A 17192-nucleotide genomic window follows, 5' to 3' on the forward strand; every position below is an offset into this window, starting at 1 on the left:
AAAGCAGGCTGGCTGTCGGAGAGGGACGCAATCTAATCCTGATGAAAAGGCTTTTAGAGTCTATGCTTCATTTCCTATTTCTTTTGGGTTCTCTCTCTCTTCCATCCCTCACATGCACAAGCAGATACAAAAGCTGGATCCTTCCCTGCAGTCTTTCTCCCAGGGAGAAGTCAGCCCCCTCCCCAGCTTCACCTTCAGGCTTTGCGCACACAAAATGGCTGCAGCAGCCTGTGGGTGGGCATGGAGAGCTCAGGAAGCTGCTTTTCTTTTTCCCACCCTGCCTGCCCAGGAAGCCCTTCTGCTTTTATTTTCTGTGGCATTTTGCTCTTGCATAGCTCTGTGCAAATCCAAGGGGGTCTCCAATGTGTAATCTATGCATGGAATGGGAGCTGGGGAGGGAAATGGCCAGTTTGCATGAAAAGGGGACCTGTCGGGCCCCAGTGTTTATTTTTTTGCTGACCTTCTGGGGATATGGTCAGTGAGAGCTGTGACAGCTGCTGGAAGCGGCAGGGGCTTTGAAGATTGTGAAGGTTGTGACCTCGAGGCCCCTTTCCTCTCTCTGTCCCAGGAGCTGCTGAGTCAATCAGGGAAAAGGGGAGGTGAAATGGGGGCTGCTCTTTAGCCATTTTTCAATCGGTGAATGAAACAGGAAAGGACAAATGCAAGAAGAAAAAAGAGCGATTACTTCCACTTTGGTGCATTGCTGAGAAGGGGGAATCTCTCTTTGGCAAAAGATTATAACAATAATGGGAAACCACTGTGCTCCTAAGATCCAGCACCTTGAATAAAGGATTTAACTGGGCAAGGAGCTGATGGCAGATCAATAACAGTAAATTAGGGGGAAAGCCTACAAACTCCTCCTGGTTCAAAGCAAGAGGAAATCCACCTCTTGTTTCCAACAGATATCAGCTCTAGATGTAGCAGCAGCAATGTTCCCAGTTGGCCCACTAGGTCCCACCATCTCCTTGACCCTACACTAACATATCTTCATCTATGCTGAGCTCAGCTGAACCCTGTGGCTGAGATTGCAGAGGCTGCTGACAACGGCTGCACCACACATGCCAAAATAAAGAGACAAAGTACATTGTGCGGGGCTGTATCCTTGATGTGCATGTGCTCTCAAATGGCACAAGCTCCCTGGCAATAGACACACCCCTGGGCAGCCCACGAGAGGGCTCTCACTCAGCCCCAGATCCCTCTCTTAAGCCCAGTGAGAGGGGTTTAAGTCTTTTTCAATTTCTGGATAACATGATCCTATGGATCTTTCCTTTTAAAATAGTAATCAGAACAGCAAACAGAGCACCCGGCTTCGGTTGACCAATACACAACAGAGGCAAAGAAAGCAAACAGCAGGCTTTTCACTTAGTTTACACAGGGGGCACTTAAATACTGTATTGGTTACATAATACCATTTGGTGGTTGGGGTTTTACACATTCTTCTACTAACTATATCTGTGAGATTTGTTTTAAAGTGATCAACATAAATCCAGCCACAGCTTTGAGGCTATGATTAGACCTAATACCACTAGGTAGCTCATAGCATATTTACTGAAAACCAAGGCATAATAGATTTTTTTCTCTAGACCTGTTTCTCCACACTTCGCTCACTCCACTGCAGCAGAGGGTGTACATTGCCTCTAAAAGGGCTGCCATAGACAGCCACTTCCCTGCAGGAAGCACAAATTGCTGGACTTTAGGGCCATATCCTGCCACTGTTCCACATACAGTCCTCAGAATTCATTTCAGCACAGACTGCGTAGGACATGTTCTGGCAATTACAACAAACTAAGTGCTAAGAAGAGGATGAAGCATATAAAAAAATCTAAATCCTAGCTGCAACTGATCAGGAAAAAAGGTATACACTGTTAACTCCTCCAGAGAAACCCGTTCAGAAGGGGGTACCTGAAAGTACATTCCCTTCCTGAAAAGCCCTCCAGTAAACATCCTGTTCCCATCCAAAGGGAGTAGCAGGTGGCCAAACTGCTCCACTGGAGGTTTGACAATGGCATTATCTATCAAGCTTTTCAGCTGAAGCCTGGCTAAATCTGTACACAACTTCTGAGACTCCAGCTAAACCCTTCCTAGGAATGGAAAGCTTCCCTAGGCAAAGCCTGGATCTAGCAGCCCTGCATTCTTGCAAAGGATGCATCACTCTGCTCAGAAATGAACAGATGGGGAGAAAAGTCTCAAAGCATCAGAGCTTTGAAACAGTGCTCTTCTCTTTAGTGTATTGTCACCAGAAGCTCCATGGGCAGGGATCTCTGCCATAAGGAACTAGCAGAACAGCGGGTGGGTGGCTAATTGAGAATGGAAGTTCCTTGGGGCAAACCAAAATAGTCTTTGTGTCACTGCATGAAACTAGGTACAGTTCCTGTGCTCAGCATCAGACACCAGATCTGTAAAATTCCTGCTTACTCACTCACCTGGGAGGTAGGAGAGCCTTTTAAACATCTTGAGACACACAGAGTAATCAGATGACAGAGATAAGCTGCTGTTACTGTTGCTGTTGGGTGCAAACCCAAATGTGTCATTTTGCAGTAATGTAATAAGTAAAATATTTTAAAGAGTCACTCTGCTACTACTATGACAAATAGCAGAGCCCTGCCTTCCTCAAACGCTGATATACAAAGAAGTAACACCATTGCCAGGAGCCACTACATCTTTGTGAACAGTTTGCCCAATTAAAATCTAAGGGGAGTTACACTGAGTACAACAGCCACAATCACACAGTTCTAGAAACAAACTGGTTTGTTCCACCACCACGAATTCCTGTCATATTTCAGGACTAGGTTGGGGTGATGGCCATCTGGGTTTACACAGCCCTGCAGCACAAGATTCTGTTAGCTGGTTTTCTTCTCACAGCAGGTACACCTTTTACACATCTCTAAATTATTTTGAAAAATTCAAACAAAAGGGAAGTTGTGTTCTGAGAGAAGAAGAAAATAAAAAACTTCCCATTCTGAAAGAGAGGGAGATCTCTCACCAACCACAGAGAAATATGGAGGTCATCTTCATGTGCAAGCTGTTGCAGACACCAAGAAGGAGAAAACCTAAGGATTTCTCGCTGCCTATCCCCAAACATCAAGTGATTGACTTATGACATTTATAGCCGTGTTTGGAGCAAGTGAAAGAGTAGTTTTGGTTGAATATCCATCTGAATTCTCTGATCAGATCCCTTCTCCCCCTCGTTTCCCTATTCATGCATAGACAACCTTACTGAAAGGTAAATTTATACAAGAAGAAAACTTACCAACCAACCACCAATCTCCTCCTCATCCCCCGATATCTCACACACTGCCCCCCTCAAAAAAATAAAAAAAGAAAAAAAAAAGAAAAAAAAGGCAGGAGATAATTTAATTAGGGGCGGGAGAATCAGGTTAATACTTAAATCGGGAGAAGTGAAGCTGAACTGTTTTCCATTTGCACCCTGTTTTACGGAAGCCAGTGGAGTAAGGGGTCTTCTTTAAAGCCTGGACTAGCTGAATGACTGGGTCTTGGCACTACAGCGGGTGGGGTAAAGCCCAGCCTGCCTTCCCCCTCCGGCGGCAGAGCGGCTCCCCGGGCCGGGGGGAGGCTCTCCCGGGCTCCGCTCCGCGCCCGCTGCCCCGACGGCGCGGCGAGCACCAATGGGTCCGGCGAGCTGCACGGGCAGCCCCAGCCTCGCTGCCGCCGGCAGGAAGAAAGGGTTTCGGTGCCGGGGGCTCATTTTCGGTGCTCGGCAAAGGCCAGTGCATCGCAGCCGGCTGAGCCCGACAGCTGCTGCCGGGTGAAAGCGGCCCCCGCAAACGGATTGTCTGGGGGTTCCGAGGGTCTCTGGCTCGCGGCTCCTGAGAGCATCCCGCTGACAGTCGGTCCCGCCGCTTTGTTCGCAGGCTCTGGCCAAAAGGAAGGCTTCAAGCCTGAGGAGCTTCCCCCGCCGTCACACAGGGAGGCAGAGGGCGGCCCCCTTTCCATCGGGGAAGGTGTGCTTGAAGCCACTCTCTTCCCCCCGCCGTGAAAGGCTGACGCGAAAAGTCACGTCCGCCAGTCCCAGCAGAGACGGGGAGGACAGGCTCAGAGTGGGGGCAAAGGGGACACAGTCTAAAACTACTTCTCGACACAGAAGTCTTCAAAGTTTTTATTAACTTGGGGACACACAATAAACATAAATATGGGGGGAGACACAGCAGGAGTAAGTATTGCTCAGGCTATTCAGTCACACGTTTCCGATTATCTCTGCCCAAAATACCTCTGCCCGAAATCCAAGAACATCCTTCTCTGGCTCTTCTCTATTCAATTTAAATCCACTAATGCACATAAATGCCCCGGAAACCCGCCTGGGGGGAGTCCGCTGCTGCTCTGACCGTGCCGTCGGGAAAGCCCCTCCCGGGCCCTCCGGGGGGCTTGGGGGTGACCCTCCTTACTGTGTTTGGCCGCATTTCCCTCAAAGAAGCGAGTGAAAGTCTCCCACCGGCAGCCGGTCAGTCCCGGCGGCGAAAGCACCGGGCGGAGAAGGGCTGCGAGGCATGGGGAGCCCCTGTCACCCCGCAGCTTCGAGCGGGAGCCACACCACCCCTGGCCAAAGAGGCGCTGGCTCCCGGCAGAACACCCAGCCTCCCTCAGCCGGGCGGTAGCGGCCGTGCCCAGACTCGCACCCGCTCCCGGTCACCCTGCAGCCCTTGGACAGCCGGACGGGGACAGGCAGAAGTCCCTGCCTTGGAGGAACAGGGTGGCCGTCGCCATTTTAACCCGGTCAGAGCAGGCCCGCAGCAGAGAGGCAGCAGGTGATCTTCTGCCGCTCTCCGGGGCTGCGGGAGAAGGATACTGGGGAGGGCAGGGATTCACCTGGACAGCCCTGTCAGGGCATGTAATCCAGTCTTCCTGCTGGCTTCTTGGACACCTGCCCTGGAGCCCAGAGCACTGCCCACGGAGAAGGCAAAGAAAACCTATAATTTCCTCTCTCGGAGAGGACGAAGAAGCACAGACACGTTTTTGGGATCACACAGCTCTGCAGCTACAAACTGAGTACTGTTCACCAGTTCCAGTTCAGTACCTTAAGCATAGCTCTACATATTAATTCCAAAAGATGTCTAGACTTTAGCTAACCCTTTATGAGGACGGAATTTTATTTTAAGTATTAAGGCATTCTTTCAGTATAAACCATAGCGTCTCAGACTGAAAAACAATCATTTTTCCTTCGATTTCTTAAGGCACCAGATGTAAGAAGATATGATCTGGTGTCTAGGTGGCTTTCTGACAAGAACGATCTAGACTCGGCAACTTTCCTGTGCAGAAGAGCACAGACAACAGGTTGAAAAGAAAAGCGACATTCGGCATTTATTATTATTTTCCCTTCGAAACACCTTTTAACGTAGCATCCCACTCAGCACCATCCTTCCCAGCCCTGCCCGCGCAGCATCTCCTCCCCGATGGGGCCAGGGCCCTGGCACGCAACCTCCGCCGCGGGGTCCCAAGCAGGAGCGTGCTGTGGGCAGAGCAGGAGCCGCCCCGGCGGCAGGTTAGTGCTGAGGATGCTGAGCCACCTTCCCCTGACAGCTCCCATTGTACGTCCGCTGCACGCCTGCGCCCTGCCCCACGCAGCCCCCGCCCCTGCCCAGCACCGCCGGGCTCGGAAACCCTCGTTCTCCGTCACTGACACCACATTCACTTTGTTCTGATGTTCCCCACGTTCGGGACCCCACCTCCCCCGTCCCGGCAGAACAAGAGTTGCCGGGCTCACTCGCTCCCCGACTCGGCTTTCGGGTGTCGCTGGGGAGGAAGCCGAAAAAAAGCTGCTATGTCAAATTTCCAGTCTTGGGAGGGTTCTCAGGCTTATCTCTGACACCCACGCCTGCTCTCCCGGAGGGCGGTGTTCCTTCAACTCCAGCTGCCACTTCCAAAAAATCACAAGTATCCCTACCTTTTTGGGTAGGGAGGAGGGAAGTTATGCCCTCCCAGCTGTGAATTTTCCCCTTGAAGAGCGAATTTGTTCCCGCCGGTCGGATCGCCCCTCCCCGGTCCTTGCCGAGCAGCATCTCTGCCGTCCTCCCGCGTCCGGCTTTACCCCTGGGAATGGTAGTTTTCCTAAAGGAGGCGGTGTGTGTGTGTGTGTGTGTGTGTGTGTGTGTGTGTCACGAAGCGCTTTTTCCCCCGGAGCCGAGATCGAGGGGCTCCGAGGCTGCTGGGAGTTCTTAAGCACGATTCCAGTTAATTGCTCACAATAAACAGCCGCCCATATCACGAGGGGAATCAGCGCCCATAGAGAGAGACAAAATATTTTAACATTTTAAACTATTTTGCCCTTGAGACTGAAGTCTCTAAACTCGACTGAGAGCCAGTCTCACCGTGGGTTTGTATTGCTGAGGAAACACAGCACAACATAAACGTGTTTTCCCATGCAGCTTTAAAGAAAATTGCCTGCAGCTCGACAGTAATCATCTGCACATCCGCACCTAGCGAAGGCAGAGGTAATGCGTTCAAAAGTATAATATTTGCAAGAGAGAGCATATGGTGCTCCCTTGGGTGCAATTTCAGGAGAAGCCTCGCATTCTGCACTTCTCGAGGTCTGTTTTACCCATACAGGTTTAATGCTGTAAGAGCTCTATATTTTTTTTCTTTGGCGATGGAGTCACGAGCACACCCTATGCTAGCCCAGTGTAAGATGTTGCTGGAACGCGTCATGACCCTTCCCATTTTGAAGAAGCAGGGAGGATACAAGCAGAGTAGACAGGTGATTAAACAAGTTCCTATGTGATTATTTTACTGCATCACTTCACGTGTGCCCGCCGAAGCCAGTTACTGAGCTAGATGGGTTTGTACTAGGATAGGAACTGCTGAGAATGCATTAAGGTGTGTTTCTCTCATAGTGTCAGCAGCAGGACAGGGCCGGAAGCCCTCTGACAAGCCATATAAAAGCAAGGTTAGAACACCCCTAAGCACAGAGGCCTCCGGGCATCCCTGATGCGGGATAAGCACTCAGGGCGCCCGTGAGCCTGTCGGCTCCCTCTCCCGGGCAGGTACTGAGTCGCCGCTGTGTTTTCTCGGCACAAGGAGGCACTTGGCTTTTGCAGCCTTCCGGGCTCTTGAGCTACGGGGCTTTAAACTTGCCGCCTGGCCAGAGGAAGTCGGGTGAAGGCAGCGGAGGAATCGCCCTCTCCGCCGACCCATCGGACACGGGCGCTGCCCAACGCAGCGCCGTCCCTGGGCGTCGGCGCTGCGGTCAAGCATTGCCGCGCCCAGCCGCGAGGAGCTCTCCCCGGGGAGACGGGCCGCGCCCAGGCTGTGCCGGGGCCCGGGCTCTGCCCGCAGCCGGGGGCTCCGGCGGGGCTGGCGCACACCGTGGGACCTCCCCGCTCCCTCCACGCCCCGCTGCGGCGGGCGAGGCTGAATAAAGAGACGCCGATCGTGCTCGGCAGAGACGAGAGGGATGGAGGCAGAGTGAGCCGTGAGAACAATTTCGCTACGAGAATGAGGGTCTCCTGCCAGCACCCAAGGATCGCCATTACCAGCGGCTGGCACGCAAATACTGGTACCCGGGATCGCGGAAGGCTCCTGTGCCAGAGCATCTTTCCGCTAGACATGAAAGGATATCGGCAGGCGGCGGATGCTGAGAAACCCAAATTGTTCCGCCAGGCAGACACGCAGGAAAAAAAAAACACAAAAAGAAAAAAAACCAAACAAAACCCCGTACGTTCTTTTGGCACGTGAACAAAGCCCTCGGCAATAACTGCGCTAGCAGGAAGGGGAGTTGGACCCGCCGCTTGCTGTCCCCTCTGAGGACGGCTGCTGAGGCGCGACGTGGGTGACCCACGAAGCCAGCGGGAGCTGCAGCCCCGCAGGATGGCTGGGAGAAATCTTGCAGCAGCTCGCAAACCGATACCGTGTCGGTAAGAGATGGCAGCTCGGCTTTCATCCTCATGTCAAAGGGAATCCTTGGCGGATGGCACAGGATTTACTCCAGGGGAAGCGGTCCAGCAAGAGTCGAGGAGAGCCAGGTGAGCTACGTTAGGCATAAGAGGTATTCCTGTAGCTACCACTGACGTGCAGCCTATTCTAGTTAGGAAGAGATCGTTTCGTTTTAGCTTTTACTGTCGAGATCTTGCGAAATGCAATGCGTTTTTTTGTACATGACAGGACAAGGAGAGTTCCTTTTTTTAACGATCCTTTTGTGTGTTTTCTTCCCCCACCTAGCAGAAACTGGTATTTAATTTTACAATACAGATAATTGCCTTAACTGTATATTGTAAGCAAACAGACTTCATCCTTGGCCGCACTTCAACGATCCTAAAGAAAAATAGTAAACAGAAACGCCTGAAGCACCGCTTCAGAGCTTATGCTAATGTTTTAAACTTCCCTTTCAAATAACCGAGCAGTCCATGACTTGGCAGAGCACACCTAAGGAGGCACGGCCGCACGGGCGGTCTTACAGCAGCTGATCGCCTTAGCAGTGTAACGCGGGGGAAGCGGATGTTATTTGTTTCCCCCCGAAGAGTATAAATCTGCGGCGATCAAAGCGGCGCTGCTGAAACCTTGCCGGGCTGCCAAAGGCACACGGTTCGCAGGCAGGCAGCGCTGGGGAGCGGCGCGGAAGGCGGAGGAGCAGCGCTGACTAGCGGCCGCAGCTCTCGGCTCCAGCACCGAGAGAACGAGACACGCGCCCGTCCCTTTCTCCTCGGAACGGCCCCGCTCGCATCCACCCCACGCAAGTTTTTATACAGCTCGTTCACAGGGCTGTTGCCTAGGCAGGACGGAGTAGCCACCAGCCTTTAAGCGCACAGAAGAGAAACTCTCGTGTAGGGGCTGTCTGTGGGCACCGGCCAAAGCAAGCAGCAGCGGGAAGGCGGCGGGTCAGCCCGACCCTTCCAGGCTGCGGCGGCCGGGCAGGCAGAGATGGGGTTGTGAGGATATCAGCAGGAAAAAAAAAATAATATCGGGCACCTACTGCGTCTTATGTTCAGCTGTGGTTTGAGCTGCACTTAGATTCACCCCACCTACTTCGATTTTCAGTACAGCACACGCTTGTACCTGTAAGTACCCCCAGAAAATGAAGCTGAAGCAGATAAATACATAACCATCATGAAGATCAAGCAAAGAGCCATAGATCCAAGCCAAAGCTCGACAGTCCCCCAGACAGACAAAGCCAGCAACCACACATTATTTTTACAATTTAAAAAAAGCACATAGGAAGTAATCATGCAGCTTTACAGCTTGTACACATTCTGATTAATTTGTAATGCGTTTCATAAGGGTTTGAGACCCTTGAGATGTCATACAGCTTCTAACACTTCTTATCCTAATGAAGCAGGACACCATTTTCCCAAAGGACAGGAGACAGATGAATCCCTCACAGAACAGCAGCTTGAATCAGTATCAAAGCTATCAAAGGATTTCACTGTGAACTTTATGCTAATTCAGAATTAGCACAATACCAAATATAGTAAAAAGGTTTTTATAATCAGTTCAATTTGAAGCAATTTAAATAATGAGAAGCATTGAACAGTGCAGCTGCTGAAGTCTACTTTCCAAGGTGCTCACTATATTCCCTCCTTGCTCATACACACCCAAAATAAACTAGTACTGTCCTCAGAGGAATTGGCTGACCATGTCTCATCAATTCCCATGCATTACCTCAATTACAGCAAGTTTGATTCAGGAAACAGATGAGAAGGAGCTAATGCTGGGTTTGCATCTTTTGCATAGAAAGTAAAAAGAAATTATTAGGTGTAAATACTGCACGTACTACCAAAGAATTTATAAACATGGGAGAACCAAGATGCTTAGAATATCCTTGGAAGGAAAAGAAAGAGGTGTGAAAATATTTATTCCTTTAGAGTCCTAAGGCTTTTTTAAAAAAGTTTATAGTTTATAACTGTTTGTGATGTGCATGCATAATAAACCCTAAGATAATGTTTAAATTGCCTTGTGTTTCTTATCTAACTCCAGGTTGGTAAGGTTGAATGTTTTACTCTTCTTTGAGGAAGAAAACCATCCCCTGTGCTTCCTAACCCACAGGATAGAACCAAGCACAGTGAAGAGGAAAATATTTCCTTAGCTTCAAGTATTTCTGTTTAAACTCTTTTTTTGCTTCCTTAAAAAGCTTAATGACACAACCACAAGTGCTGTCTTGTAACCCCAAAAACAGGGGTTCCTGAAAGGCAGCTGATGAAATAGCCATGTTATGAAGGAATTAATAATCAAAGATAATTGATTGGTGGCCCAGGACTGGATTACAGGAGACATTTCTGAAGAGAAAATTGCAAAATGAAAAGGGCACAGATGCAAATGCAAAACTAGGAAAGAGGGGCATTAGCATCAGACACCCTACATACACAAATCTCTGATAGGCTCTCAGCCAGTTCTCAGCTGCCAGCAGGGAATTTAACAAAGAGGCACCAAGGATGCCAAGCAGAGTCAGACAGCAGCGGGAGGCTGCTGCTGGAAGAAGACACTGCTACAGTTCAGCCTCTGTCTAGGCCAGGTGTGAAACGTGATACATCCACAGTGCCAGCTACTGCTTCAGTGCTGGGGAAGGCAGGCAGAAGACAGAAGATTCAGCAAAACTAACAGGCTTAAAAATACTGCTGAGTAAGAGAGTCATTGTTACAGACTTGTTTTGACTGGTTTTTTTCCTCTTAAAAAAAGTTATGCTAATTTAACCTAATAAGAACAGATATTCCCAATTAGTATTCCTAAACACAAGAAATTAAATTATGGTTATATAATTTAAATACAAGCACTGGTTTATATTTAGCCTTAACATTCAGAATGAAGAATCAATGAGCAGCACATCTCTTCCAGCACATTGGAAGAACTAAACCCAGGTCTCATTCATCCTGACTGAAAAGTCAAAACATGTGGCAAGTGTTCATATGCTGAGCAGTTGTACAGAACTTTAAAGAGCTTCCAGAAATAGAGTAGAAATATCTGTAGGCACACACTTGCCTCCAAAATTAACACATCTAAGGAACTCCTTGTCATTTCATATTGAGCTAGATATATACATATGTGTAAAATGCACTATTTTGACAGATTGACTAGTCTTTAGCAACTATTCCTGCTGAGAACAATTATAAATACAGATCCCTCTAATTCTTTCCCCAAAAGCCCTTCTGGTTTCTTAAAGGAAGAGTACAAAGCAACATTTGTGCATCTTTTCAGAGAGTTCTCATAGTAGAAAATCAAGAAACAGGAAAGCACCTGTCAGTTATTTGAAAGAATTATCTCCTGCTAGCATCAGAAATCAAAGTAAACAGGTTTCATTTAACCTTGAAACATACAGAGATTTTTGATAGGAGGTATAAAATTTATCACCTTAAAATAAAGGAAAATAAAGAAACAAAACAGCCTTCCCAAGTTTTATATCTACACATCTCAGTATTTCATGTTTTACCCTTGAGCCCCAACAGCTTTAGGCAGAAAATAACATCATATGGAAAACAAATATCACCATACAGCAATATAAAAACAGATTCTCCAAGTCTCTAGTCCTCACCCATGGGGATAGGACTGAAAAGTTGAATTCTGAGCAGCCAAAGAAAATAAAAACACCTGAATCACACTCTGAAATCTCAGTACTTACACAGGAGCACAAGCCACCATTTTTCACAGCTATAATGTTTGCACTTCCTACATGAACGTGACTTTCGTAGCCAGAATTCAGCAAGCTAGGAGGACCAATAGTTTTTGAAGTACTATATTAGACATTTCCAAAGTAAGATATACTTACCAGCCTTATTTGAGTGTCCTTCAGAACAATGCTTACAGAAGTAAAAACTGGGGGGAAAAAATTCCAACCACACAGAACCCCTCAACTATTGTGACACACACTCAGGTGAAATATTACGGCTAAGTAGCTTTTACACTTTGGTCAGAATCAGAAGTGGAAGAAACTCAGTTCACAGGAATATTGTTGAACATGTCTTTAAATAAGGCATTCATGGGTATATTTGTGTGCTGCAGCTTGGTTCTTTAGGAACAAAAAGGGTTTTTTTGTTCCTAAATAAAAAAATAAAATATTTTTCAAAACAGAACATATTAGAAAGTGAGCAATAGGGACTAAAAGTCAGTTTTCTCACAGCCTCACCAAACCAATTTGGTTCAAATCCAGAATAGAAAGCCAAAGGTCCAGTGAGATCCCATTAAAGCATAATAAATAAGACTGAAAACCACCTCTGCTAAGGACAGAAACATCCAGACACAGACAATCATTGGGTGGGGATAATATCTGGCACACAGACCAAGATAAGCCCCACAGCTCTATCTCTTTTTAGTCAATTTAGTGTTCCACAAGTGCACAAACACTAAGCCCATATGGTGTAGGCACAAAGCATTTTAGCTCTTAGTGACAGAGAACTCATTGCCAAAACTACTTCTTCCTCCTGTCAAATGCTATCACATTTTTTGTGTTTATATATATACCACCTTCAAAAGAAAAGCTCTCCTTTGGTTTGTTTTTAAATAGTTTTCCTTTTATAGCCATAACCTCAATACTAATTAGTCAGGAGTATCATCAGTGAACCTGAAATATTAATCACATGAAAGTTTATTTCTAATACAAAACAGCAATAGCCAGTCTACTCAATCTTCAAAATGCCTGCAATTCTTAAATACACATGTGCAACTAAAATTAGTAGAAAAACATTTTTATGTTTTTCTTTGAAGAAAAATAGCAAGGTACACAGAAGAGCTCTTACAGAGGTTCTTTGTTCCATATGGACAGATCTTCCCTAGCAGAAAATCCTTAAATGAAACCTTGAGCCAGCCTGGACAGCACTCTGCATGAAGTGCAGAGAGCAGCTGCTGGATTTGTAAAGATGAACTCAACTGCCTGCTGCACCCTCTCAACACAACACCAACACTGCAGCTCCTGACCACAGCTTCCTGCTTCTTTAACTGATTGACTAATGAGCACCGTAATCAGTAAACTATTTACACATGGAAACAAGAACACCTAAATGTTCTGACTTTTCTCACTCGTTTAGTGAGCTTTTCAATTTGAAACAAAATCACAAATATATGGTATTTTGAATTTTAATCAGTATTTCCAGTAACACTGTGTAAAAAACACACTGAAAAATTAATTTCTCTTTTCACAGAGGAACACAGAAATTCTTAACTTGTTCAGTGAAGATTCCTTGCTAGAACTCCAGTGCATACCACTCCGTCAGAAATCCATGACCAAACCATTGTCTCAGATTTTTTTTTATTCTTCTGGATTCACACATAGAAACCCCCACACTGGTGTATGTCTCACTATTTTTTCACCTGGATTGTCATTCTGATCTTGTAGAGTGTCACAGGAGTAAGCCAAATTCAACTCTTCCTTTGCACAGTAAGAAAGTTTGTAAAATTCTAATATTAATTAAGCAAGCAGCAGTTTTCCACACCTGTTCATAGAGCAGAGCAGCCTCACCAATGGACAAGCAGCTGTACCACCACTACTAGAACATCCAAATTTTTTGGATGAAGTGAAAATATTAAAATTTTGCCTTCTTACTCCAACATACACAATATTTTCAAGTCTTCCAATACAATACAGAATGAAACTCTCATAAGACATTGGATGCAATTTTCAAACGAATACTTTTTTTTAACTCAAAGACTGAATAGCTGACTGCAAGGCATTCAAAAAACACCATATTTCAGAACCATTTTTCCATTTCTAGACTCAATCCATCTCCTTATCAATAACATTGTTTCACTAGGACAAAGAAATCTTTGGAAACAAAAAAGTTTCCAAATATTTAATTATAGCTGGAAAAAGATTACAAAATACAAAGTTTTATTCAGACTAGAGAAAAGTACTACTTTCATTTTCTCATTTCCTTCAATTTCGAGAAAAAGTAACAAGCAAATAAATGACAACAAAACCTAACAGATGTATGAACTAGTTTCACCAATAAAGCTTGGAAATTCAGAAAGGATTTCACCAAATAAATGTCAGTGGCTGAACCTGGCAGAAGCCATCCACCACTGAAGTGCTGCATTCCTAGAATGAACTAATGCCCTTCAGTAAAACAGAAAGTCAGTTGCTCAGCCAAGGCAGGACTTAGAAGAGACCAAGGATTAGCATCTCCGAACACTGGAGTCAAATGGAGCATTTTGGATCCTGTGTCAATTCAGAGCTCATCATGTTTTGCAGGGTCCAGACTGGGTTTGATGAAGACTCCCTCCATGGCTTTCCAATAGTTGTGGTGGTTGGCAGCAGGCATGCCATGAACTTCCCGCTGGCCTCTAATGGGGTGGCCGTACTGCTCCCCCGTGATGGACAGGAACACCTCAGTCCCCACGTGCTTGAAGCGCACAGCATCCTCCCGCTCCCAGTAAGTCCCACTGCACTGCACAATCCAGAAATCCAGGTCATCTCCTTCGCCATCATCCCCAAAGGCACTTACTTCCTGTTAGAGACACAAGCTTCCTGAAGTGAAAGTGTAAGCAAACACCTCCAGGACACACAAATAACAACCACAGGCTCAGCAGAGTTCAAAGACAAGGATGGGGAAAGAAGTGTTGTTTTGCTTTGTCAACAGTTACCAAAGCCAGAAGCAGTAAAGTTCTACCACTGCAATCTGAACACAAAGTGCCAACAAACTCAAATCTGTAATCTGAGCAAAAAGTGCTAAAAAATCCCCAAACAAAACAAAACCCCACAATGACAGTTGAACATTCTTACCTTAATGACAACATATGAAGTTCATGTCAACACTGAAAAATGAAACCTGGGGGGAGGTTTTAGACTAAATCTTTCCCAATTCTTCTGAAATGCTATTTTTCCATCACTTCTTTTAATAATTCGGTTATCTAGACACCCTACACAGAGCTGGACCTTATTGTTTCAGCCACTTTACCCATGGTGAAAAAAACTTTTCCACAAAGAGTCAGATCTTCCAAGTTTGAATGTAACAACCTATCTACATAGCCTGATGGAAGACTTACAGGACTAACAACAAAAATCTTCCAACAACTGCAATATTTAAGAGAGATTTTCAATCTTGGAGAAGTAGATGTTCAAGGACAAGACTGGGGCTGAACTACAGTTAGAAATTACACTCTTCTAGATATGTACAAAATTATAAATAAATATGATTGCAAGAGCAGATGAAGTTTTCCTGTGAAAGAGAGACAGATAAATAAGAATGGTGAAATGAAACAGAGATATCAAGAAGACAAATGAGACTAATAGACTGGATCAACAAGGAACATGGACATAGGAATGCCTAAAGTTATAACACGTGATTAGTTGCCTGGCTCTAGAACAATCTTCACAATGTTAAGGGAGATACTCAATCTCCTGCATCTTGAAAACACCAAACATTTCAGGACAGACTTCCTGGTAGCAACGGTGCAGGAAAAAAAAAGCAGATCTGTTAAAAGTACTGTGAAATACCAACTCTGGCACATACTAAATATTACCTCTGTCAAGAACTGAAATACATAATTTCGAGATGCAGAAAAGCCTATACTTGAATCTGGATATGCACAGACATACTGCTTCTGGCAGCTGGTACTCAAACCTGATTCTCCAAAAATCCAAGTAACTGGAGAGACTATTGTCAATAGCATGCACTACTTACACAAAAGCTTAAGATTTAAACCAACTCACTTGGTTATTGGAGAGTGGTGATGGGAAGTGATGAGTGTGCAGATTTTTCCCAGTGTTAACATGGGTAAGTCGTATGGCTTGCCCACATTTCACGGGTGTCCCACGCTGGCAACTGCTGTCACTCTTCCCACGGATCCGCCAGTAGCTATTGGCATCATCTGAAGTTTCAACTCCTGTCACTGACTGCTGCCCACTTCCTGTTTGAATAGAATTAAATGACACAAGACTTATCCCGCTTCCCCAGTTGAAAAACACACAAGAAAACTACAGAAATTTGCTTTAATGTTGTCATGCCTTCATGTTTATGAGCTGCTTAATTCTCACAGTCCACTTACTGACTGCAACAGGAATGCAGGCACCAAATAATCTTTCAGAAGGAAGCAGTGAAACACAGCATGTGTTAGCAGATGCAAACTGTCAAAGTTCATAGCAAACACACATGAAAAATCTCTGATCCATGACAGGTACTATTCACACCATCCCACCTTTATCAAAAATACTATCAAGGTCTTGGTGTTCCCAGGCAGACCAACACCCTGGTTGCCAGAACAGACACTGGGAAGGTACTGCTGAGGCCCTTGACACTGAGCAGGGGTTACCTCAGGGACGAGGACAAAGCACCCCTGCCACATCCTGACTCCAGGGCCCGCAGAGCAGCTGACACATCTTCCTGTCCCCCAGGCCTCAGCATTCCCCTGTCCCTGCCGTGTCTCCAGCCCACCCCATCCCTGGCCTGCCGCTCCCCCCTGCACCAAGGACAGGAATCCCGGGAAGCTCCAACATCCTCCACCTTCCCCACCACCCTCACTGCCTGCCCACCCCCGCCATTTCCTTGCCAGGCACCGCCTGTCCTCCCGCGCTTCCTCGCCCCCCTCACAACCCGCGCCCCTCCATTTTCCAGCCGGCTGGGCCCTCCTCACCGGAGCCGTACTTGACCTCGTGCGAGTGGAGTCGCACGCTGTGGCGGGTGTTGAGCAGTTTCAGCACCGAACCGCAAGTCACGGCGCCTGGCGCCGGCTCCCTGCCGTGGCACAGCCCGGGCAGCAGCGCCAGGAGCAGCAGCGGGACGAGGCGGCGGCTGCCCCGCATCGCGCCGCACCCGGCCGGCCCCGGCGCCCCCCCTCAGCCCAGCCGCCACTGCCGCCCTCAGCGCGGCGCTTCCGCTCCCCCGCACGGGCCCACCGACCGCCCCGCCAATCCCCGCCCGTCCCCCTCCCCGCCGCGCGCTTTCATTGGGCTACGGCGAACCGGCAAGCGGGGAAGTGACCAATCAGAGCCCGCGGCGTGGCGGCCCCCAGGGGAGGACGCGAAAGAGAACCGCGGCCGCTGCTCCCTCACGGGGCCGGGCCGGGATTGCGTTGCCGCCTCCCCCGGGCGCCTTCGCCGCCGGGCCCGGAGCGGTGTCACCGCCGGCTGCTGGGCACCCCCGGGGCAGCGCTGACACGACTCTGCAGTCTGCCCTTGCTGAGAACGTAGGAAGGGAGGCCAGGTCTGTCACTGCTGCCCTCTCGTCTAACGGGGTGTGGGCTGTATGAAAAATTACAGCCAGATCAGGCTGAGGGGTTGTTAAAGGGCCTTGGCGGAAAACGTGCTGTGGGTTGGACTATTGAGT

At 47.5% G+C, this 17192-nt stretch overlaps 1 protein-coding gene across 1 annotated transcript; it reads right to left on the reverse strand.

Moving 5' to 3' along the window:
- Positions 1–11178: 11178 nt before the first annotated feature.
- On the reverse strand, positions 11179–16777 carry SDF2L1 (stromal cell derived factor 2 like 1). The gene is made up of 3 exons (XM_058851696.1): positions 16501–16777; positions 15581–15777; positions 11179–14375 (listed from the first exon to the last, which is right to left on the reverse strand). The coding sequence occupies exons 1-3, from the start codon at positions 16667–16669 to the stop codon at positions 14097–14099; spliced, it is 645 nt and encodes a 214-aa protein (XP_058707679.1). The 5' UTR covers positions 16670–16777; the 3' UTR covers positions 11179–14096.
- Positions 16778–17192: the final 415 nt, after the last annotated feature.

This window comes from Poecile atricapillus, chromosome 16 (assembly GCF_030490865.1).
Source record: "Poecile atricapillus isolate bPoeAtr1 chromosome 16, bPoeAtr1.hap1, whole genome shotgun sequence".
NCBI classification, from domain to species: Eukaryota; Metazoa; Chordata; class Aves; order Passeriformes; family Paridae; genus Poecile; species Poecile atricapillus.